The 23,411-nt window shown below is 42.7% G+C and overlaps 1 protein-coding gene across 2 annotated transcripts in view; it reads left to right on the plus strand.

Moving 5' to 3' along the window:
- DYNC1I1 (dynein cytoplasmic 1 intermediate chain 1) overlaps nt 1–23,411 on the plus strand; it is a 251,207-nt gene that overhangs the window by 63,510 nt on the left and 164,286 nt on the right. For both annotated transcript variants that reach the window (XM_066627128.1, XM_066627126.1), the window contains exons 5-6: nt 4,974–5,033; nt 7,970–8,085. In XM_066627128.1, coding sequence (XP_066483225.1) covers nt 4,974–5,033; nt 7,970–8,085 — 176 coding nt within the window. The remainder of the gene's footprint in view (nt 1–4,973; nt 5,034–7,969; nt 8,086–23,411) is intronic.

Consider the following 23,411-nt stretch of genomic DNA (forward strand, 5'->3'; position numbering starts at 1 on the left):
CGGCTGCCCTGTCTTGCAAGGCTATTGTTAAACAACCTTTTTCCTTTAGTTGAAAGGGCCCTTCTCATTGCATTGAGATAAAACCATGGATGGAAAATCTTGGATAATTAGGTTATACATGTAGTATCTTCTTATAATCAGTGACTCTAAAGTGTTCAAGATACACCTCATTTTCAATTAACTACAGTTCTATCAAAGTGTAATAATAGCTGAAAAGCACTGAAGTCCATGACCTGACAATTTCTCTGTATCCTTAGCCTTGCTGGAGTTTATCATGTGGGTCTGGTGATTTACTGTTTTTAACTTCATAGGATTGGTAGGGGGGGTAGGTACTCAGGGTTGGGTTATGTGATGATGCCTCCTGTGTCATTCCATCACCCCCTGTGTCTGTGTAGTCACCCCTTCCTTGTGCATGCATGACCCTGGCCCCAGAAATAGCTCGATTTGGAGCTATACAGAGACAAGGGTAGTCAGGAAGGCTGATTTAACAGCGTTTGCCATGCACCCATGGTGAGTGTTGCCACCCCCTCCCCCCAGTGAAGATGGCAGAAAACTGCCACTCCACTGACTGTATTCTAAATTTAATGGAAACCTACGAGATTATCCATCTACAATCTAGTATTCAGATTGTCACCATATTTACTTGTACATCCCACTTAGTTCAGTGGGACTCCCAAGTAAGGATGCACAGTATTGCAGTGTAACACCTTAGTTCTCTGCAGATTTGCTTGCAAGTAAGTCCTATGGACCATAGTGGGATTTAATTCTAGCTGAACATGCATAGAGTTGGGCTGTAAATCTCTAATTGTAAACTAGAAAGGGGGGATTTGATTCTGGATGCCTGCCAGTTGCAAATTTAGGGACCTCAGCTTTAATTAGTCATTTTGCATGTGAGCCTGTGGCATCATTAAAAAGGTTCACATTCTCATTCCTTAAGGATGCATAAAGTTCTGTCCTCTAGATCTTTGATTATTTTTCTCATTAGTAAGTTTCTCATGCTATAGTTTGGTGTGGAGGGGTCCTCTTGTTCCCTAAGGGTGCATCCTAGGGTGTCTTAGCAACGTGAGCTGCAGCTTTGTGTAATATTAATATGTAATGTACTGTCACAGAACTAGTGTAGTTAATGGCTCTGCTGTACTCATTAAGCTACTTGTGAAAGCTGTAATTAGTCTGCTTCTCTTTGAGAGGTGGCAACATCTATTGGCCCCAAGGAGATCAGTGTGATTTCTTACATGTTGGCCTCAGTATATATCCATGGGGGGGGGGGGGGAACATGGGGAAAATGTTATATGAAAATCCAACAGCTGCATGGATTTTCCAGAAAAGATCAATGAATGAGAAATGCAGATGGGTGTGGGCACCTAGTTAGTTGTAAACAAATATGTCATGCAAAATCCAGTTTTGACTGTCATATTCTTCATGGGCACTGCTTTGTAGCAGTGAACTGTCTTTAGTGGGCTACTTTAATACATACAGTAAATTTTTAGTATGGAATGCATTCCAAAATATACCTTCTGCCTTCAGTCTGAAGTGGTACAGCCCAAAATTCTACTATCCCAACCTGTGTATGTATAAGTCTGCAATTTCTTCCCTTCACTAATTGTCAGACAATCTGATAAGATTGGCATTTTTATGAAACTTTTCAAAAGGCATGCACATTCAACATTTATACCATTTGTAAGGCTGTTTTAAGCATGTCTCCACAGAAGCAAGTCCTACTGAGTTCAGTGAAGCTTACTCCCAGGTAATTGTGCATAGGATTGCAGCGTAAAGCACTGAAATGTCCACAAAGCCAAAGTTGTCTCTTATTGCAGTAAAGTCACTACCTCCTTGTGCTGTGTTTCTCATGGTCTCTCTAATGCAGTTTCAAAGTGTTTAAAGGTCTAAAGTTTGTAAAGACTCAATTCACTGTCTTGGGGAAAAATTCGAATGGTTAAACCTTCTACAGAGGGCTTGTACTCTAGTGAGAGTGACCCTGCTGTTAGAGTGACATCAATGTCAAGCTCACAATTTCTATTAACTCTCCAAGGCAAATTAGATTATTATTGGAATGATAACATGTATTAGTATACCTTGGCTCTAATTGTAAGGGAAACGTGAAGACACAGAACTGTAATTATACAGCAGGATATTGATTAATTATTAAGCATGCCCAGTTTAATTCTTGATACTGCTCTGTACATCAGGAGTGCTGCAGTGGAGAACCTGTTAATATGAAACTTGACCTTTTAAAATCTCAATTCTTAAACAGTTTGCAGTTTGTCATGCCCTCTGTACCTGAGTCTGTATGATTCTGTGTCAGTAGCACAGGGCTGGACCATTCTTGACGCAGACTGAAGTAGTTGCCTCATACAGCAGGTTGGCAGGGCTCACCCAGTTCTATCCACCCGCTCACCTCCACTGCTCTGCCTCCTCCTGTTCCCTGAATTGGAGAGGGAGATTGAACAGAAACTGATGTGTGGAGGAGAGGAACTCTAGCCCATATGCTGCTTTTTTCCCCTCTTCCTTTTCCAAACCAGGGAATGAAGGAAGCAGAGGCTTGTTGTATCACCAGAAAAATGTTAGTATCATTTAGCATGCCACCTCAGACACCAGGAGATCTTGGTGGACCAGCCCCACAGCAAGATTGTGTCTTATAATGGAAAGAGGGTGAGAAGTCCTAGCTTAGTAGCAAATCTTTGACTTGCATGCAGAAGGTTCAGGGATTGATCCCGGGCATCTTCAACCAAAAGGGTCAGGTAGTGAATGATGAAAAAGGCCTCTGCTTTAGAGAGTCACTGCCAGTCAGTGTGTAGACAATTGTGCCTTGCCAGACCAATGGCCTGACTCAGCGCAAGGTATAAGAACATGGGAAGCAGCTTTATACCAAGTGATACCATTGCTCCATCTAGTTCAGCATTGCCTATACTGACTGGCAGTGACTCTTCAGAGTTTCAGAAAAGGGTCCTAATAACCCTACCTGGAGAGGCCAGGGATTGAACAGAGGACTCTCTACATGTAAAGGATATGCTTTACTGCTGAGCTACATTTATCTGTGTTTAAACTAAATGCATACCAGCTGCTAATGCCTTCCTCATACAGCCCCTGATGTACACAGGAGCACGCTTACCTGAAATTGGCAATGGCAAGGGCAAATTTGATGCTTGAACCCATGTAAATCCTACGAGGTGCCCTTTTCCTCCAGTAACCTCTATCATCCTTGCCTGCTGAGAATTCTGCTCCCCAGCTCTTGCTTTAATCACACTGTAATGGAATTCTCCCTAATGGAATATTGTTTCTCACTGGGGAGAACCTGACAGGTTTTGAAAGAGGATGGAGCAAAGAGGTAATGACTACCTCGAGCAAACAACATGTATTTTTTTACCTTCCAAAGTATCCCGGGTGTACAGGTATAAGTGGCCCCAAGATACACATAACATTAGTTGCTGGCGCAGATTCAGCAAATCACACTCTTTGCTGATGACCTTGGCAGCATTACAGAGGTGGTTTTTCACTTTTGTTTCAGTTTTATATGCAACTTCTGTAACACATTAGGCAGGGAGAGTGTGTTTTCCCTGCCCCAGTTCAGATCTTTCCTTGCATTTTTCCTTTCAGTTCCTGGATTATAGAAAAGGCTGGGGGTGGGGAATTCTGCTTTCTAGCAAGACTTTAGTTCTCTCTTGCTCTGGGGTGTAAGGCCCTCATAGAAATCCTGAACAAAGTTTTGTTATATGTTTCTTCTCTTTTGAAGTTGTAACACTGGAAAAATGCTTGGACCACAGCACAGACAAACGCTAGGAGAAATTTTGAACCTAGCTGACAAAGAAGGATGACTCCCCCTGTGTGTATTAGAATCACTGTCCTTGAATAATGTTGAAAATGTCTTCCTGCAAATCCTCCACATTTTATTTTAATTGACCGAATATTGATAATTTTGTCTTGATGCATCAGCATGCTACGAGTGCCTTTGCTCCCACTTCTTATAAATGTAATTAACAGAAGGCAAGCCTAGCTATTGTGATGGCGTACAGCACAGGGAAATGCTCTGAATTCTACACTGGTCTTTCCTACCTATAGGAATATGTGCATTATCATGAATCTCATTCTGCATCCCATTATCGCATTCATATAATTAATTATAGGTTTCTATCCTCAGCATTTAAGTGCATGTATGTTCGTTCCATTGCACAAATAGAGCACCAGCATGTGCAAAGGCTTTCCTGTTGACTTTGGTGCCCCATGATACCCTTCTACCCTGTTGTGTGCTGAGCTAAAAGAAGGGGGATGTGGGAAAGCAAATTTCTCTGTCTCCTCCTCAGTCCATTGGTCTTCCTGATCCCTGGAAAAAAATCTCCCCGGGGACTTGGGGGATCCTCCATAGCAAGATTCTCTAGGGTGTACTCTGGGGCTATAGAGAAATCAGTGATATCAACTACCCCTCCCCCTGCACAGATGGAAATACCTTCCATTTGTGAATTTAAAGGTTAGAATACATTCCAAAGCTTTGCATTGGATCTGACCCCAGATTATTCCCTTCTAAAAATCCATCTTTAAAACCCATATTAAATATATTTATCAATTAATCAACCAAAACCTGTTCTTTCAGATTTGCTGTTTTTAATGAATCGATTCTGAGCAAACATTTCAGATTGGAGGTCCTTTGTCCTTTATTTTTCTTTGCAAGTATAACTTTGACATACTCCTACGGTGCGATCCTATGCATGTTTACTCAGAAGTAAGTCCTGCTGTATTCAGTGGACTTACTTCCAGGTAAGTGACCATAGGACTGCAGGCTCTGTGAATTGCCTGTTCTGGCTTGACAATGAACACGGTGTGATTTTACCTGTGGTTCTCTATTGTATTTTGGAGCTGTCTTCTGTGCTTGTATTCCATATGGCAAGTGATGAAGTGACTTCTTTCCCCCCATCATTTCCGTTAATTATGTGTGTTCTTTTTTCCCCCCTGTTGTGCTGTGCGGCTGATAACCTCGCTAGGACCCTGCAGTGGGACACAGACCCGTCAGTGCTGCAGCTTCAGTCTGACTCTGAACTTGGGTATATGTCCACTCTTGGTTTTGTTTTGTTTTTAAAAAAATATTTATTTTATTTGCAAGAATTATGTTGAAATGGCTTCCTAAATGGGCTTTCTCAATGTCACTCTTTGTATTTTTTAAAAAATAGTTACATTGAATCTTCAGCATCATAATCTGTTTCACGTTACATTTCAGAAATTTGAGAGAGGCCATCTTTTTCTGAGAAAATGGAAGTAAGACTTTCTGAACAGGGTCACTTACTTCTGATCACTGAAAGCATTTGGCATCCAGTCCAAATTCATTCAGAGCAGCAGCAGGTGTGCTGTAGGGAGAGGGGGACTGCACTCTTGAAGTTTGCAAAAGAATTTAATTCATTCATTTTCTTGGAGATGAAATGTTGCTAGATCAGCATGTTTGTGGAAGGTATAACACACATGTAGATACATACTAACATGTATGTCTCTGATATGTAATCAATATGGCAAAGTCCCCCCCCCCACTTTGCTCTGTGTTCATTGTTGTAATTACTCTATTGAATTGCACACCTTTTTTTCCTCTTTTCCTTTTTAACACTTATGTTGAGAAAACTATATAAGAACTGCATGCAATAACACATGCAATATACATAATATTGGTTTTTTTGATATATTTTAACCTTATATATTTATTTCATTTTGATCCCCCCCCCCCAAAAAAAAAAAAGAAAAAAAAAATCAGGGCCAAGCTGCACATTACGTTGCATGTGCTCTGGCCAAAATGCTTGCTTTAAAAAAATGACTTACAGCTCAATCCTATCCACACTTTCCTGGGAGTAAGCCCATTGTCTCTAATGGGATTTACTTCTGAGTAGACATGCATAGGATTGGGCTGTTAATAGGCAAGGCTCGATCAAAAAGAGGACTATAGCTTGAGGTAGGGCCAGCCCAAGACCTCCTGCTGTCTGAGGAGGTATGCCAAATGCTGCCTGCCTTGGTGTGCCAGCCTCTGCTTCTCCCATACTCCAATGCTGTACCTCAGTATTCTTCTCCCCTGCTCATTTCTTGTTTCTCTCTGTCCCCATCTTTTCGAATCCAGGGAACGGAAGAAGAGGGAGGAGTAGCGGAGGAAGCTGGCAGATAGAAATGGGCACTCCCCCCCCATCTGCTACCCAAGGCAACCATTTCAGTTGGCCTCATGGATAGGCTGGTCCTGCCTAGTCCTGCTTTTTGCCCTATGCCCGCATTGCAGTTCTCCTCTGGATTGAGACCATACCCCATACAGTTTTCAAAGGAATCTAACAATCAATTGCTTTGATATTCCAACAGACCATTTTACTTTAAACTGAGGCCAGTTTAGTTAGGATTACATTATAAAATACTTTAAAAAGTTGACTTTAGATGGATATTAGAAATATACATACATTTTTTAAATTAAGGTTTTTTTCAGCAGGGAAAAAAGAACCACAATAAGACTGCAATCCAGTTCTCACTTATTTGGGAGTAACTGCAGTGGGCAGCTCAATCCTGCCTAACTCCCTGTGCGGTGATGCAATGGTACAAGTGTATTGTCCACTGTATCCTGGTGGAAAGTACTGGGGCCTCCTTGGGGTAAGGAAATATTTGTTCCTTTGCCCTGGGGTAAACCCCAGTAACTGCAATGGGTCACCTTGGACCTGTGCGATTTTGCTGGTGCAAGTCTGCATTGATCTGTGAAGGTGACCTCCAGCGCAGAATGGAACCACCCCCTTCCTGGGCCTGATCTGCCCTCCCTGCTCGCATTTTCTCCCCGTGATGCCTGCCCTGCCCTCCCCCTGCTCCATTCTACCCCCAGCATGGCCTTACCTACACCAGCAGGTACCCCATGTCAATTGGAGCATGAACCTAGCCACTTGTGCTGGTGGCCAAGCCGCACGCACTGGCACAGTTGTGTTTGCAACTGCTGTAAAGCATGTTAAGCTGTTGGAATGCATGTTCTGCCAGCATAATGCACCTGTAGTATTGGGTTGTTAATCTAGTGACACTTCCATGCATTGTCTCAGATTGGTGGAATAAGGGTAATATACTATAACAGGTATCTTCCCTACCACCTGAACAAGATGAAGTACTATTGCTAATTTTTCCTTAAAAAAATGCCTAGCTTCTCCTGTTATTTACACCTTTGTAAATGAGGCAGTGGAGCCCAGCAGCAGAAGTTCTGGTGATGTTTAACAATTCAGACATTGCACATCTTGAGAACAGGTTGTGCCTGGTATGTTAGAATGTGCATTTCTTTTATTCACATCAGCCAATGCACTGCAGTGGAAAAACTGGCATTTTGGGAGCTCATGAAATTCTTTAAAAATGCAGCATTCGTGAAGGCAGCCACTTATGATGCCAGCGAAATTTTAAATTCCAAGAACTCAGAAAGGAAACTGGAGCACAAACAATTTGTCTTTGTCCTGCATAAAGTAAAGCTAAATATTAAAAGAAGTGTGAACATAATACTGTACTTTTGTGTTTGCTTTTTGTTTTTCTCAGAACAGTAAATAGCAGCTGGATTGGGAGACTTGTGGATCAGGACCATGAAGGAGGGAACTTTAAACCCAATCCACACCACAGTCCCAATTCCAATCTCTCACACTAGTGTTTGTTAATTGGTGACAGTGGAACCTTTTCTTTCTTGAGAGAGAGTAGCCACAGGACCTTCAGTGCAGATTGGGACCTTGGAGGGAAGTGGCACTAAAGCCATACTTACCCCAAGATCTTGATCTGTGGGATCCCCCAATCTGGTTGCTTTTTAATGTATTTTCTAAAAAGCAAACATGCAAGCACCAACCATGTGTTTCCTGCAATGTGTAGTGTGACCCTACGTTTCAACCCATGAGAGGAGGCAAGTAACTGCTCAAGGGAGAAAATTTCCTTCTGTGGGAACTGAGCCCCATAGGATGTTGACATCTACTTCAGCACCCAGCTAACTTTTCTTTTTATTTGCTTGTTCTAGCCGTCGTCTACACAAACTAGGTGTGTCAAAGATCACCCAGGTGGACTTCCTGCCTCGGGAAGTGGTGTCCTATTCCAAGGAGACTCAGACACCTCTGTCTACTCATCGGTCTGAAGGTAAACCGACTACTGCTTTTTGCTTTCTCAAGGTCGGTCTTGGTAGCATGCCAGTCTTTTTCAGATGAGAAAAGGTAATCACTTTGGTGAATGTTGCTATTGCTTATTGGAGATCTGCTGGTCACCATTTGTTTGGTTATTCAAATCACAGCATTTCAGGGTCCTGCCTGTGTGAATCTCTTGTCAGTCCTCTTGTCAGTCCATGGGTTTCTCCTCCTGCCCAATTCCTTGCCTCCTTCATTCCTCTGCTCTGATTTCTAACATCCTGTTTAAATATCTGCTTCTTGGACTACTTGCACACTCTGTTCACCACCCTTCAGCCACCTTGCCTGCTGGGCCTTCAGGTCCTTGGCTTCTTGGCCTTGGACATGCACAGCATCCTAACCCTGTGTGTTTCTCAATTATCCCTGCTTCCAATTATGCAGGTTTTAGAATGGATTGTACAGAGATTTGTTCTTAACATTAGTCTTTGCTGCCTGGAACAGATCTCAAAGCATTCTAAAACACTGTTTCTTTTTCAAAAGCATATATTGTTTGAATAAAACTACAGCTTGTCTGTCGCCAGCTGCAGTTGTTTGAATGAAAAATGAACAAGCAAAACACACAACACCCTGTTGTTTGATGAAATCCACAGCACAAAACTGGCTGCAAATAAAAACAATGGAGTCCTTTTTTTATTGGCATTGCACAAATTTATTTGCTTTCAGATATCAAGATTTTAAGGGAATTTTTGAATCTACTGCATACATGAGAAACTTACAAAGAGTTCCCTCTAGTGGTACAATTAAAAATTGACACAATATGGAAGTTCTGGAGATTAGCTGCAACAGCGGCAGTTCCATGTTTAAACATGGAGCTGCCTCAGTCACATAAAAAGTGAGGTAGGATTTGATTTTTAGAAGCAAAAAGAACACATGGGTGAGGAGTGTGGAATTTCTCCACCTGCAGCTTACCTCCCTTATAATAATAAATAAATAATTTTCTTATTATTACATTTCAATGCCAAAAAGGTTTGCAGAGCGGTTTATAGAGATGAATGAACAATTAAATGAATGAATGGTTTCCTGCTCACAGTCTGTTAGCCAGGATAACTTCACTGAATCTTCATGGCTATACATTTTGGAAAGCAAACACAGGAGAAGGGCTTTTGCCTTCATGTTCTGCTTGCAAGCTTCCTGGAAGTATCTGGCCAGCTACTATGGGGAAAAGGGATTTTAGACCAGGTAGACCCTTGCTGTGATCCAGCAGGGCTCTTCTAGTGTTCTATGCAACTGCCTATCTTGTCGCATTTATATCCATGCCTTGTTGCGCATGTGGTTACCCTCTTATTACTACACGGTATTGTAGGTGGCAAACTTTTGAACATTCATTTGGGAATAAGCCCTTCAGAAATCATGGGGCATAATTTCTGCGTCAGCATGGAATGGCCTTGGCTGTTCAGTGATTTTCCAGCAAAAAAGACTCACACCAACTCTTTTCCTCATAATGGGTCTAAAAAGGTAGTCTGAGATATTGTGATTTGCCCATGGCCACCCAATGAACTTCATTTCTGAGTAGGAAGTTGAAATCTGGTCTCACTGGTTCCAAACCAATACCTTATCCAGACTGTTTGATAATGGAATGGAGTCCAGCTTCCTTTTTATTTGGTCATTCTAACATTGTGCATGTAATTATATCCCTATATAGCAACACGGTCAGAATTCATTATTCTAGGGCTCTCAGGCTGTTGCCATTTTCTAAACGGGTTAAATGGGCATTTCAATCTAGCTGTCATGGTCACTGCTACTTTTGGAAGGAAGTGCAAAATATTCCTTAATGCATATGATTTGTGTGACTGCCCTACATAAAGGTAGCTATTATTTATACAGTGTCATTAAGTATGTGCTATGAATTGGTTATTGAGCTGTGTTAAGTAGCATGCTGCATTAATCAGAACAGCTGTAGAACTGCGATCATTAGTCCCCCTGTTGCATTAGTCACATTGAAAGCATGAGGTCTTATGTGCCTTTTCCTGTATGTATAATTTTAACTGTACAGGATATTACTGAATAGATACAATCAAATGCAATCCTTATAAAAAAAAATTAGACCCCAAATTTAACATGCTGAGTCACTTCTGTAAGTGTGACATAACAAAAGGGGCCGAGTAAACCAATTCCAAGGTCTGGCTTACGTGACTGTGTTCCCTGAAATGATTTCTGACATTTTTACCTGCTTGACATCACACAGAGAGTACACTGTGTATGACTGGAGGATTGATTTAAGTGTAGTGCAGGTGGTCATAGTGTGGCACATGACCCATCAGGGTCCTTCCAACAGCTTCCTACCGCCGCCTCCTCAGTGATGACTCTTATTCCGCATTCAGCTAGGAAACAGTGATTCCTTTCTCCACAAGAGAGCTCTGTCATTATGTCCCAGGGAGCAGATTCAGGCTCCCCACAGTGTGGTTATCAATCTGGTCTTTAAGTCTGGCATCCCAGTTCAAAGCATTAAACCAAATGAGCTGCTAGGACACCTGGTGACAATTGGTTCAAACCAGAGCTAATGGCCCTGACCTCAGGGTCTCTGAACTTGTTGCTAGTCATCTCACTGTGCCTTTGCCCTCATCTTCATATCCTGACATCTGAAACCAGCACTGAGCTTGGTGTATGGAGAGGAGCCTCATGACACCTGTATGCAAATAGAACTCCAGCTGGGTAACAGAAAAAAAGAAAAATGCATTCTCTTTCTTTGAAGGGAAAGAGCCTTGCACATTTAACCCAGGGACAACTTGCATGCCAAACTGTTCTCTGACAGAGTGTAAATAAGGAGAACCAAAGGTTCTTGCATGCCACAAATATTCATCAGTATAATCGTGGCAGATCACGCTTCTTCAAGTTCACAATTATGTAAACAAAAATTTAAAATTATCAGTGTTGGCTGCAATCTCTTTGTCCTCCACATTCAGTGACTGCTTTGGTAGTGTCTTTTCTGAGTGATACCTACCTTATTGCACAATTAAAAGTGTTCCTACCAAAGTTTAAAACATCCAGATAGCTGATGTTTTAAACATAAATAGGTCTGATAGCTATTTGTTAGGAGGCCTCTATTTGTGAGGTGCCCCCAGCATGGGGGGAAAAGGCTCCTCAACTGGAGCTATAATCATTGTATGACTAACTTGTCAATTTATGAAGCCCCTGTAGTTGAACCTTTAATACCATTTTAATCTTCAGCCTTAATCTACACAGCCAGGGTCTGTGTAGGGACAGTCTACATTTTCTGGTTCCTGTTGCCACTAAATCATTGTTCCTGTTTTGTCCCTCTTTTTGCCTTTTTTGGAATGTTTTGTTGTTAGGGTGAGATGTGCTAGAAGTGTAATCTCTGAATGAATGGGTGGATGCCTTTTGCATTTCTGGTGCACATCTGTATCAACATGAGCATATCTATGTAAACGCATCTGCATGACCACTAAGGCACTGTGCATTGCACAGCTGGCCATTTGATGCATTGCAACTAATCAGGCATATTTTTGCAGGTTGGCATTGCATACTGTATGACAATTATGGTTTTTTAGTATATTTTTTAACCCAAAGAACAAACACTGTCTTGGATTTTAATAGTGGAGCACAGACTATTGTGGAGTAAACGCAGCTAGTGCCAGTGGGTCACCCATGATACTCCTTGCCCTCTTTCTGATGGCATACTGGGCACTACCATTGTCACTAGTATTGAGGGTTTAGGAATCAGACTGGTCAGGTCATGCCTTTGATGGCCATGGATTCTCAATCAGTGCCCATCCTGGCCAATCTCGGATGCTGCCAATGAACACAGCAGGAGAAAGATGGAGTGGAATCCTCAGCAATAGGTAATAGTGGTCAAAGTAAGCCATGGGCAGTACTCCTTGGGCAGTGTGAGACTAGGAGCCAAATTCTGCACGTCCTGTCCCCCCAGCTGATGCAGCTGCGCCAAAAATGAGCAAGCTGTATCAGGGAGGGGACTATAACTGGACGCTTTGGAGAGGAAAGAGAAATAAAGTCCGAAAAGAACACAAGTCCAGAAAGAACAGTGGGGTGGGGAGGCTTCTGAAAGCGGGGATAGGATCTGGTGCCATTGAATCCAGTTGCCTTCCTGGATCCTTCCCCTACCCACCCATTCTCTGCCCCACCCACTCCTTTACCTGGTCTGGCAGGCACTGCAATCAACAGTGGACCTGGAGCTCTGTTGCTTATTGTGGCAGCGGTCCCAAAATGGCCACCAGCAGAGCACTCCATGCTCCATAGTAGGTAACCATTTTGCAACAGTGAAAGCCTCTTCTGCTGTCATGAACCCCTTTCTCCGACAACCCAATTCTGGATAAAGTTGGGTAGCTGGTGTGTTACAAATGTATCTCTATTTTTATCTGTAAAATGTTGGAGAATATACAATTAGTGAATGATCATATTAAACTCCATGTCAGCACAAACTCCATCTGTTGATTTTGGTATATCAAGTTTCTGTTAAAGACATAAGAGCAAGCTAGACTGTTGTTGTTTTTTTTCACCCCTGGCCAGTTGGCAATCCTGGGTGTGAGCAATGTTTAAACATTATGCATTTACATTTTTGCCTTCTTTCAAAAGATTTTTAAAACTGAAAGCAATTTAATATAGTTGTTGTAACTGTGAAGCATAACATAAGGTCCTGAGACATGTTGCTTTGAAAATCTGTGTTGTGTAGGCATGCACATATAGGCTTTCATCAGCACATATAGATTCTGCTGTTCAAGGCAAAGTAGCATCTACTTGGCAGTTGCTGAGCAAGGATTAAAGAAACGGGGAAAGATCTGTAAGTCTAAGGGGGCTTAAGATTTGAATCCATGCCGCTTGAAGAATGGATTTTGAAATTGGGAAGGATTTGGTATATGGGTTGGGGGCTATTATCTTTGGGGAGAAATGGAAGTACTTATCTTATAATAGAGGGGGATGTGAAAGATGGACAAATTTGTGTTCTGGACCCAGGTAATTGTGAATTGTGGCAATATCGCTCATTAGAACCTCTTTACTCTCTTCACTTTCAATTTCAGGCTGGATCCTTGGAAATACAACTCAAAAAAATAAATTCACATCTCTTAGCCGTCATTCTAGCATATATCTAATGTTAGGGCAAATGAATGCATGTGACAGAGCCAGCTGAAAGGGCTTAAGTTCTGTAACTCTGTGAGCTCTATAACTTAAAGAGAGCTTAAGAAAATAGCTTGATTCTTCCACTGAAGCGTAATAGTTCCTTTTATTCATTCATTAAGAGAAAACACCACCTGTCCAGAATCATTGGAAAGACCCCCTTTCATATGCTCTTGATAAAATCAAGGAAAAGTCAGATTTCTGTATTTTCTTTCATTAAAGCTTACCAATTTGTTCTTACAAGACTAAAAATACAAACCTTGAAAATATTTTAAAACAAGCAACTTTAACATTGTATTTTATTATAATAATATAAGCATAGGAAACCAATTAAAAAGCAGATCAAATAATAAAATATATGCCACTCTCATATTGTCTATTTAAGTTGTCTCTAGTTTGGATATTCCAGTACTGCCTTATAATTTTGAACATGCCACTTCCACAATCATTTTTGACAGACAGAATTGGCTATAAAGTGATTCTCCCCTCTCATTCTTCTGTGGCTAAGAGTCCAATCCTATCCCCCACCGTCTTTTGCCACGCAGATGCACTGACAGAACATGTGCCACATACAGTGGTGATGGTGGGGGGAAACCAGTTATCTTTTACTTATTTACTTTTTCTACAGGTTGCCTGGCTATTAATGGGTCTTCTCAGACCTATGTTCGATATTTTGTTGGCATAAGTCTGAGAAGAGGCAAGGAGCATGTTGGGCTGGGAACAGCATCTTGGTTTGCTCTGTTGCTTCTGGGATACCCCCCCTCCCACTCTTGAAATGCCCCTTGTTCCCCACCCTGATCCTCAGTCTGCCCTTAAACCCTTAAGGCCCTTTACCACAATACCTTCTCCAGCATGGCATCTGGGAACTGATGCCGTGTGTGGGGGGCCTCTGGCCATTTTCACCAGTGTCTCCAAAGCACAGAGTTGCACCATATCTTTTAGAACAGGGGTTTCCAAACTTTTTGACCAGAGGGCCGCATCTAATATCTGGTACGGTGATGAGGGCCGGAAAAAACATTTAAATATAAAATTTATTTAAATAAATTAGAGATGGAGTTCAGATGAGTGAATAAATGAATGAATGGGCTCATTCATTCAACCTCTCTGGCCCCTGAACACCCTCCAGACACAATCAGAGCATAGTTCCAGTCATGTTTGGCCAAGTGGGCCAGAGGCTTTCTGGAGACAAGAGGCTGGCCGCGGGCTGGATAGAGGCTTGCCATGGGCCGTAACTGGCCCCCGGGCCGGGGTTTGGAGACCCCTGTTTTAGAACATCACTGGTACTTACAGTGGCAGACCGGGAGTTCCACCACTATAAATGCCCAATAGTATTGGACCATAAGTTTTCTTGTACCATCACCCATTTACATCTCTGAAACTACAGCCTAGTGCTTGCTTACTTGGCAGTAAACCCCCACTGAATTCACTTCTGAATATACTTTTGAATATGTATCTATAACATCAGGCCATAATCTTAATTATGAGAATGTAAATGTACCTTAAAACCCGGTGATGTATTTCTTTATTTTTGATGAAAGGTGAAATCCAAACTCACCCTTGGATTTGTGCCTCCTCTAGAGTTGGCTGGGCTGGTGTAGGAATGTGCGCTGGCCTGCATAGGCTGAATCCAGCATCCATGCCAACTCAAGCAGGGAAGCTTGCGTTAACCGATCTCGGCTGATGCAAGGGTCTGGGGTGGGCAGGGAGGAGGCGTTCCGGGGTGGGAGAGGGCAGACCCGTGAGCGGGGAGCGGGAGGCAGGGCTGGGACCCGGCAGATATGCCAGATCCTAGCCCTCATTCCCAAGCAGTGCGAAGCGGCTGCAAGCCACTCCGCTCTCCTTGGACTTATGCCACCTCTGGAGGTGGCGCAAGTCCAGGGAGACCCATTGTGGCTGTGGTGGCTTACCTGGGGGTAAGGGAAAGAGTTTCCCCTTGCCTCTGGCTGAACAACTTTGGGCCCCTATCTTGTGCTGGATACAGTGCAACCCTCCTGGCCTGCCTGTTTCAGTGCAAGATAGGATTGCTCTGCAAATCATATAGAAGGCATATGATGCTGTCTTCTGCTTTATGAATCTTTAAAAAATGGTACAGATTTATGTTGAAACTGTAGAAGCATTTATACCTAAGGTTTTTCTGTCACTACTAGTTGTTTTATTTGCATAGTTTTTGTTGTCCTAAAAATATATGCACCCAGATAATCCAGATAACAACTGGAAGGTGCCATCCTGACCAGGAAGTACTCGGAATAAAAAAGTTCTCAATTCAGATTTATCTCAGCAGACTATATGCAGACTTCAAATGACACATGTGACCCAATCCTATCTAGGATTGGGCTGGCATGCACAGGGCTTTACAGGGCATGCAGAGGGCTTTCCACTGTCAGAAAATGGCTGTCGATGAAGCATGGAGTGCTCTTTTGGTGGCCAATTTGGGAACACTGCTGCAGGAGGTGGCAGTGCTCCCTGACTGTTGCTGTACTGCCCAGTAACCATGGGAGCAGATAAAGCAGCAGCTGGGTGGAGAAGAGGTGAAATTGGGTGGAGAGGCTGTGGGAATGGGTGGATCGGCGGCGATGGAGTATGCCAGATCCTATTCCCTCTAGAGAGTCTGGTCCAACAAGAAGCTGACGGAACATACCAAGATCCAGGTCTACAGAGCTTGCGTCCTGAGTACACTTCTGTACTGCAGCGAGTCATGGACTCTTCGCTCACAACAGGAGAGGAAACTGAGCGCTTTCCACATGCGCTGCCTCCGACGCATCCTCGGCATCACCTGGCAGGACAAAGTTCCAAACAACACAGTCCTGGAACGTGCTGGAATCCCTAGCATGTATTCACTGCTGAAACAGAGACGCCTGCGTTGGCTTGGTCATGTCGTGAGAATGGATGATGGCCGGATCCCAAAGGATCTCCTCTATGGAGAACTCGTGCAAGGAAAGCGCCCTACAGGTAGACCACAGCTGCGATACAAGGACATCTGCAAGAGGGATCTGAAGGCCTTAGGGATGGACCTCAACAAGTGGGAAACCCTGGCCTCTGAGCGGCCCGCTTGGAGGCAGGCTGTGCAGCATGGCCTTTCCCAGTTTGAAGAGACACTTTGCCAACAGTCTGAGGCTAAGAGGCAAAGAAGGAAGGCCCATAGCCAGGGAGACAGACCAGGGACAGACTGCACTTGCTCCCGGTGTGGAAGGGATTGTCACTCCTGGATTGGCCTTTTCAGCCACACTAGACGCTGTGCCAGAACCACCTTTCGGAGCGCGATACCATAGTCTTTCGAGACTGAAGGTTGCCAATACAATTCCCTCTTTTCAAGCCTTCTTGCTCCTTTTGTGAAATTGCTGGCCCAGGTCCAAGGAGGTCCATTGCAGATCAGGAGACTCATATGGAGGTTTAAGGGGATTTAAAACCTCTTCCCCCTGAAGCTTCTTGATCCTTCCCCTTCCTGTTGGATACAGTGCACCTGTTTTTGTGCTGCTGCCTAGGGCAGGGTGGGGGGGGGGGAGGATAGGATTTGGCTCATAGGCTGCAATTCTATATATATTTACCTGGAAGTAGGTGTCACTGAACTTAATGGGACTTCTGACTAGACATGACTGGAGTGCGCTGTCACATTGCAATCCTATTCACACTTACTTGGGAGTAAAGTAAGTGTATGGTATGGCATACAGTGAGATATGCTTCTGAGTCAACCTGCATTGATTTGTTCTGCACAGCTTTATTTCCATGTCTTCCTGCTTAAGGACTAATGTTCTCCATTGTGTCCTTAATTGGTTATGTCAGTTGTTAAAAATGTGCCTTCTTCACTGGTAACTCCTTTTATCAACCTACTAAATAAAGGACGCTTCTCAGGGACTGGCCACATCTTGTAATAATTTTATAAGTAGTAAACATGATACTCTTAGTAATTCTTGAAGCTTTTTTCTCCCTGCCTACAGTGTCTCTATGTGACCAAAGGCGTTTATGTTGTTATTAGTTTTGACAAACTAGATTGTGCCTTGGCCATTGTTAAAGAGTTCTATTTGCCCCACCCCCACAACTCCCTGAGAGACAAAGAATTTTTAATGAATTTAATTAAAACTTTATGTGGTTCCTGGAGTAAACCTACAGCTGCTCTGCCATTCTTTTTGGATGAAGGAAAGTTTTGTTAATGCATAATGACGTGTTTTATATGAGATAGGTTTCAACCTCCTTCCTAGTAGCCCCAGGTCGTTTTCCATGTATATCACAGTGGTGGAGGACTTTATAAACAGACTTCAAATTCTTGGTTAACTTCAGATTAGGAATCTGTAAATTTAAGTTACTGCCAATGGCAGCTAGGGGGCCAATGGGCCAATGATCTACCCTCCATCTTGTCAGCTGCTGCAATCATTACAGATTCTTTAACAAATTGCATTTCATTTACTTGTGTCTACACTGAATGTGGCAGGAAGGCAGAAACTGTAAGAAAATAGTGGAAAGAGGATTGAACTCTGTATATACTCTGTGAATCTTGGAAAACTGATCACATTACAACACAGTGGGGCTATGCATTGTATATGAACCTGCAAGTCTTCTGAGATCAGCTTAGGAGGCCCATGGTACTTCTCGTAGCGGGTGGGTACCAGAAATGATCATTTTTCTGTCGTGGCATTGTTAGCACAATCCTAACCTTACCTTACATCAGTGCAGTGGTTGCTGCGCTGCCTTAGAGTGTCATAGACATGCTGTAAGACATGTTTGCAGTGACTCATGAGGAATCTGCACTGTTGGGAAGGCTGCACCATCTGACTGGCACTGTCTCCAAAGCTGTGGCTGCCGGAGCAGATAAGAGCTGCTCTGTGCAGTGGAGGACTGGGAAAGGCAGAATGGGATGGGGACGGGGTGTTTCTGGGTGGGGGAAGTATGAAATGGAGAGCGGGTCAGACCCAGTAGAGGGGCGGGACTGGGAAAGCAAGCTTATCCTGTACCCTGTTGAACTGCCAAGTCTTTTCCGCCGGTACAGGCTTCTTGGACTTGCACCAGCTATTTAGCTGGTGCAGATCTGACTAGCTCCATTGGGCAGGCTGAGTGGCTGTTTAGGATTGGGCTGCCCAACTTGTAACACCCTTCTAAGGAAAAGCCACCTTACCTTTTGTTTTGTTTTTTGTCAGTTTTATTTTTATATTGAACGAACATTTTTGGGTACTGCTGTTTAAAACAATAGTACTTGCTACTTGTTGCTGTTAAATATGTTTGTTTTTAAAGGTCACTTTAATTTTACTTTTTAAAATTAACTTTTCCTGTGCTTTCTTTTTGTGTGTTTGTTTTTGTTATACAACCTTGATCATTTTGATAGAAAGGCAGGGTATATGTGCCTGAAATAATCCATGAATTCATGAGGTCACCTTACACTGTGGTAGACCATTGGTCCATTCCTCCTGAGCTACGGTCCCATCTCACAAAAACAGATGGCTGATAGAAAAGTGATCTTCCCTCCTACTTCATTTTTCTATCATATAAGTAATATGTTTGCTTGAAAGCTGTCCACTCATCAGCTTTCATGAGTGATAGTAGCAGTGTAAGACCACCACTGGCTATGAGTTTACAGAAAGTGGGAACTATTCATAGACCTTTGATTTTAAAGATCATACTGGGTGCAAACTCATATGGACCACCCAAGCACACATGTTGATTACTAGGTGCCAGCTGCCATCCTAAAATGGATTGTGCTTCTAAATCAAGAGCACATAGCAGGCAAAGGCAGTTCTGGAATTCAGGTGAGACACCTGTTCTGACAGAACCATGATAAATGATAGTGTCTTTGTCATGATTGAAGGGATTGAAACAGGTAAGTGTTTTTAAAGGTTTCTTTATGGACGTTTTCAATGTTTCTATATTTTTCCAGTTGAAAAAAGTCAGGAAACAACCAGCCCACAATTTGCCAATTTGTTATTTGGATTTAGATTTCTGTCCTTCATTAGTAGTACGATACAAGTCTGGGGTTGGAATAGAGATGTACTATGGGCCCTGCAGAAGACTGCGATGCTGGCAAATGTTTATGCCTAGGTCCTATCATTGTGCAACACCATAAAGCATGTTTGTGATGACATGAGCAGGGAGCGCCAGCAGGGAAGCCTGTGCTGTCCCACCTGCAAGGGTGAGTGCCGTGTTGAGTAGCACAGGGAAAGGAGGCAGGCAGAATGGTGGTGGAGAGAGGATATTTTAGGGCAGGAGGAGGGGGTGGCTCAGGCCTGGGAGGAGATGGGGACACCATATCCTAACCCCCTTCCTGGGCCTGGAAGCCTTAAACAGGGTACTTGAACTTGCAACAGCAATTTAGCCGGCACCGATCAGAGTAGCCCCATTGGGCAGGCTGGGGCTCAACACGGGGTAAGGGAACAACTGTTCCCTTACCCTGAGGATATCTCTGGCCTGCTCAATTTCAGTGCTGGATATGGCATGGGCTGTATAGGACCAGCTGCACTAGTGCTGAATAGGTTTGGGCTGTTAGGCTGCAATCCTGTGAACCCTTTTGGGAGTAATCCCCACTGAATTCAGAGATATTTCCTTGTAGCTAAATGTGCATCAGATTGGGATGCAAATGAAAGAGGGCCTGGCCCAAAACTTGAGATCATACTGCAACATGTTTAGTTGGAGTGGTGGTGGTGGGGAGATGTGACCAAAACCAAAACACGCAAGTTGCAAGAAGGCTTCCTTCTGTGCCTCTTAACATAAAGTACACAGTAGCTGATTAATGAAGAGAAGCCAACAAAGGTGAAAAGTATGTGCAAGTCTAATTTTCACCGGGTTTTATTAGTCAATGAAACATGCATAGCAAAGGCAGTGAAAGCTGAAGTTTGGAGTTTGGCTAAAAGAAGGTGTGAACTCTCAGCTGGACGACAATGTAAACATTCATAGCCACATTCCTGGTGTAAAGCAAAAACATTTTATGACCTGAATTAATAAGACTGATGGATAGAATGGTGGTAGCTGGCAAGATTTCAGGTTGTATTTCCAGTCTTTTTAATGCTTTCCCACCAACTTCCACTTGTGCATATGAAGTGAAAAAGCAAAATAATTTTCCATTGCACCTATAGTGATTACAAATCCTTTGATTGACTTTGGGTTGCCGTAGAATGATTCTGATTTTTCAAATCAGGCAGTGTATACTTCTTAGTCATGTATTTCCAAGAACATTCACAATATTGAACACTGAAAAAAAATATATTGAAAAGTTACTGATAAATATACTGATAAATATTTGTTGTGGTTCTGTTAGCAACCATGTAGTACAGATAGACAGTTATTGGAAAACTGCATTGGCCGGAAGGGTAGATACGTCAAAGCCGAATCTGGTTGTCATGCTGGATGACTTCTATAACACTTTCTAATGATGGGCAGCCCAATCCAAAGGTTAGGTGGGTCCCCGGTAAGATTTTTTTTTCCTACTGACATAACAATTTCATTTGTAGTTTTTATATCATAGTTTTTTCTTTAACTCTGAGATTGCACTGAACAATTTACACAGGTTATTTGAGTAAATTAAATATATCCAGGCCTTAAACCTCTGTAAATGGTTTTGTTTGATTTGTTTTCACAACAAAAAATATATTGTTGCAATTTTTAATGGGAGGGTAGTTATTGAAAAAGGACTTGAAACAACTTGATTACTTTAAAGTAGCTGCAAATGTAGTCCCAGTTACTTTAACTAAAAAGTAGTTAACTTGTAATTACAACTACATTTTAGGCAGTAGTTTTCATTTAAAGTATTTAGCGCTCATTGATGGATTTTAATGACTCAGCCTGGCTTCTGTGTTGCTTTTGTTATTTGGGAGACTTGTTCTGGAAAGAGAATCATTCAAGAAGTGGCACACTGCTTTAAACCAGTAGCAGAAAAAATAAGCAGCTCTCCTTGATCTCTCCCACCACGGTCAATAGAAGAAACGTTCAAAGCGCTTAATCATGTCGGTGGGTGGGAGGGTGAATGGGGGGTGCGAGACTGGTGACACGAAACATGAACCAGATTTTGTTAATGCCAGCGTTCAACATCAGGCAACAAAGAAAGGGTTCCAAAGTGCATAGCAATGTCATGAGCAGTTGGACTTAGTTTCTTTATTCCCCAAAGTTTGTCGGAAATTAGGGTGTGTGCCCATTGGATCAAGTATTGAATGTTACTGATCCACGAAGTCCCGGCCAAAGCAAGAGAGAGCCATTTCCAAAGTATGTTGGCTTAGATGTTGTGTTAGTAGCTCTGCATTTGGACTGTGTGAATATAATTCTTTGGTTTGTGCAGCCAAGATGTTATCAGATTCCTGTGTTGCAGGAAAGACAGATTTCTCTCATGGTATCCTCTTCCCCTTTCCCTGCAAAAACATACCATTTTTGGGGTTATGTCAGACTGTTCACTTGCGGTGCAAAACGTTTGGTCGCACCAAAAACCCCTTTACTTAAGAAATCTGGCAGATGGGTCCCTTTGGCAGCAGCTGCTTGCCATGTGATTTAAAACTTCCTGTCACTATAATTGATGTGTTTTTATTCTTTCCACTTCCTGAAGCCTGATCAGAATTAAAATTGCCATTGGAATTTCCTGTCAAAGCAACTCATTTATTCGTCGGGCAGAGCACTGACAGTACTTTGATTGGACATTGCCTTCAGCTATTCTCGGTCAAGGAGATTGCTTCAAATTATACTCCTTGGTGAGCTTTGACTTCCATGCACACCACATCTGCAAATATATACAGATTGTCCATCATGCAGTAACCTTTTTTTTCCTAATGAAAATGCCACATGTAAAATGTTAATGATTTGAATATCAAACCTGGCCACCTGCTAAGGACTCTGGCTTTCATGTTTATTTAGAAAATCCCTCCAAGCCTTCAAATGATTGTCTCCTTATTACATTCATGTTGCCTATCAGAAAGGTTTCTTTTATGGTCTGAGACATCAGGACTCCCTTTGGCTTACATGATATTAAGTCAGCCTGGTCCAGTGAACTTTTGAGTTGTCAGTGTTAACACATCAGCCATACTTCATTGGCTGGTTTGCTTCTTAATATCCAAGGAATATCAATATCCTTGGATTTCAATATCCAAGGAAGTTTATGATAAAATTTTCAAATGTATGTAGACAGCTGGTGTATTGGTAAAACCGAGCTGCGAACTGGGACTTTCTTGCCTCTGCCATGTACTTGCTAGGTACACTCCCTCCAGCCACTCCCTCCAGCCTCAGCTCTCCAGCTGCAACACGGGGATAATACTACTGACCATACAATGTGGTTGTGATGATTTCAGCAAGTTACTACATGTGAACTGCTTTAAATGCCCAAAAGTCAGGGCTGGCCTTCGAACTGCGAGGCCCAATGAATAACATTTTTGTGGGCTTCCACCCCCATGGCCTCCTACTCCTCTGGATGACTCACCACCAACTGCTTTGAGGGAGGGGCAATTTCAAGCCCATTGATTCTACCCACAAGCAAGCCATCCAGCAGCAATGCTCCGCTCACAGTGCTCTACTCATGATGTCTCAGCATGCAAGATTCAGTGCTAGCATTAGCTACACTGAGGTGAGGTGAGGTGCTGGCTGCAGTTGTGGGTGCTCTGCTTACCACTTCAGTGCAGGACCCAAATTGGTCAAATTGCCCTAGGACCAGTCCTGCCAAAAGTAAATACAAATTGGCTAGACAAATGCTTAGGATTATTATTGCATATTTCAAAACATAATGGCAGGCAATTAATGAAAAAGTAGAACAGATAGTTTCAGATCAGCAGCAGATTAGACAGCCCCACGTTAGCTACTGGAATGCTGACAGCGAGGGAGCAGCACATTCCCTCCTAATGAGAGGGTTTCAGCCCTCTTGGTGCCACCATGAAAAAGGCTCTGTCCCTAGGTCCCCTGCTGTACTTCAAACAGTGAAGGGATCTCAAGCCAAACCTTTGAATCGCATGTTAATAAATAGGTCGGTTAATACAGAATAAGGCAGTTCTTTAGGTATCCTGAACTCTGAATCAGCAGCGTAACCTTTCTTCTAAAGTTCCCCAGTGAAGAACTGGCTGAAAGGACAACACACAATGCACACAAAATTTGTTAGCAGTAATATATTGGGTCTGTAAAGCCCTACATATCCTGAGTTCAGGATACCTAAAGAACTGCCTTATTCTGTATTAACCGACCATTAACAAATGTGTGTATTTGTTAATGAAACAGATACAAAAAGAAGATTGAACAATTATAATT

The sequence above is a fragment of the Tiliqua scincoides genome, chromosome 5, assembly GCF_035046505.1.
Source record: "Tiliqua scincoides isolate rTilSci1 chromosome 5, rTilSci1.hap2, whole genome shotgun sequence".
NCBI classification, from domain to species: domain Eukaryota; kingdom Metazoa; phylum Chordata; class Lepidosauria; order Squamata; family Scincidae; genus Tiliqua; species Tiliqua scincoides.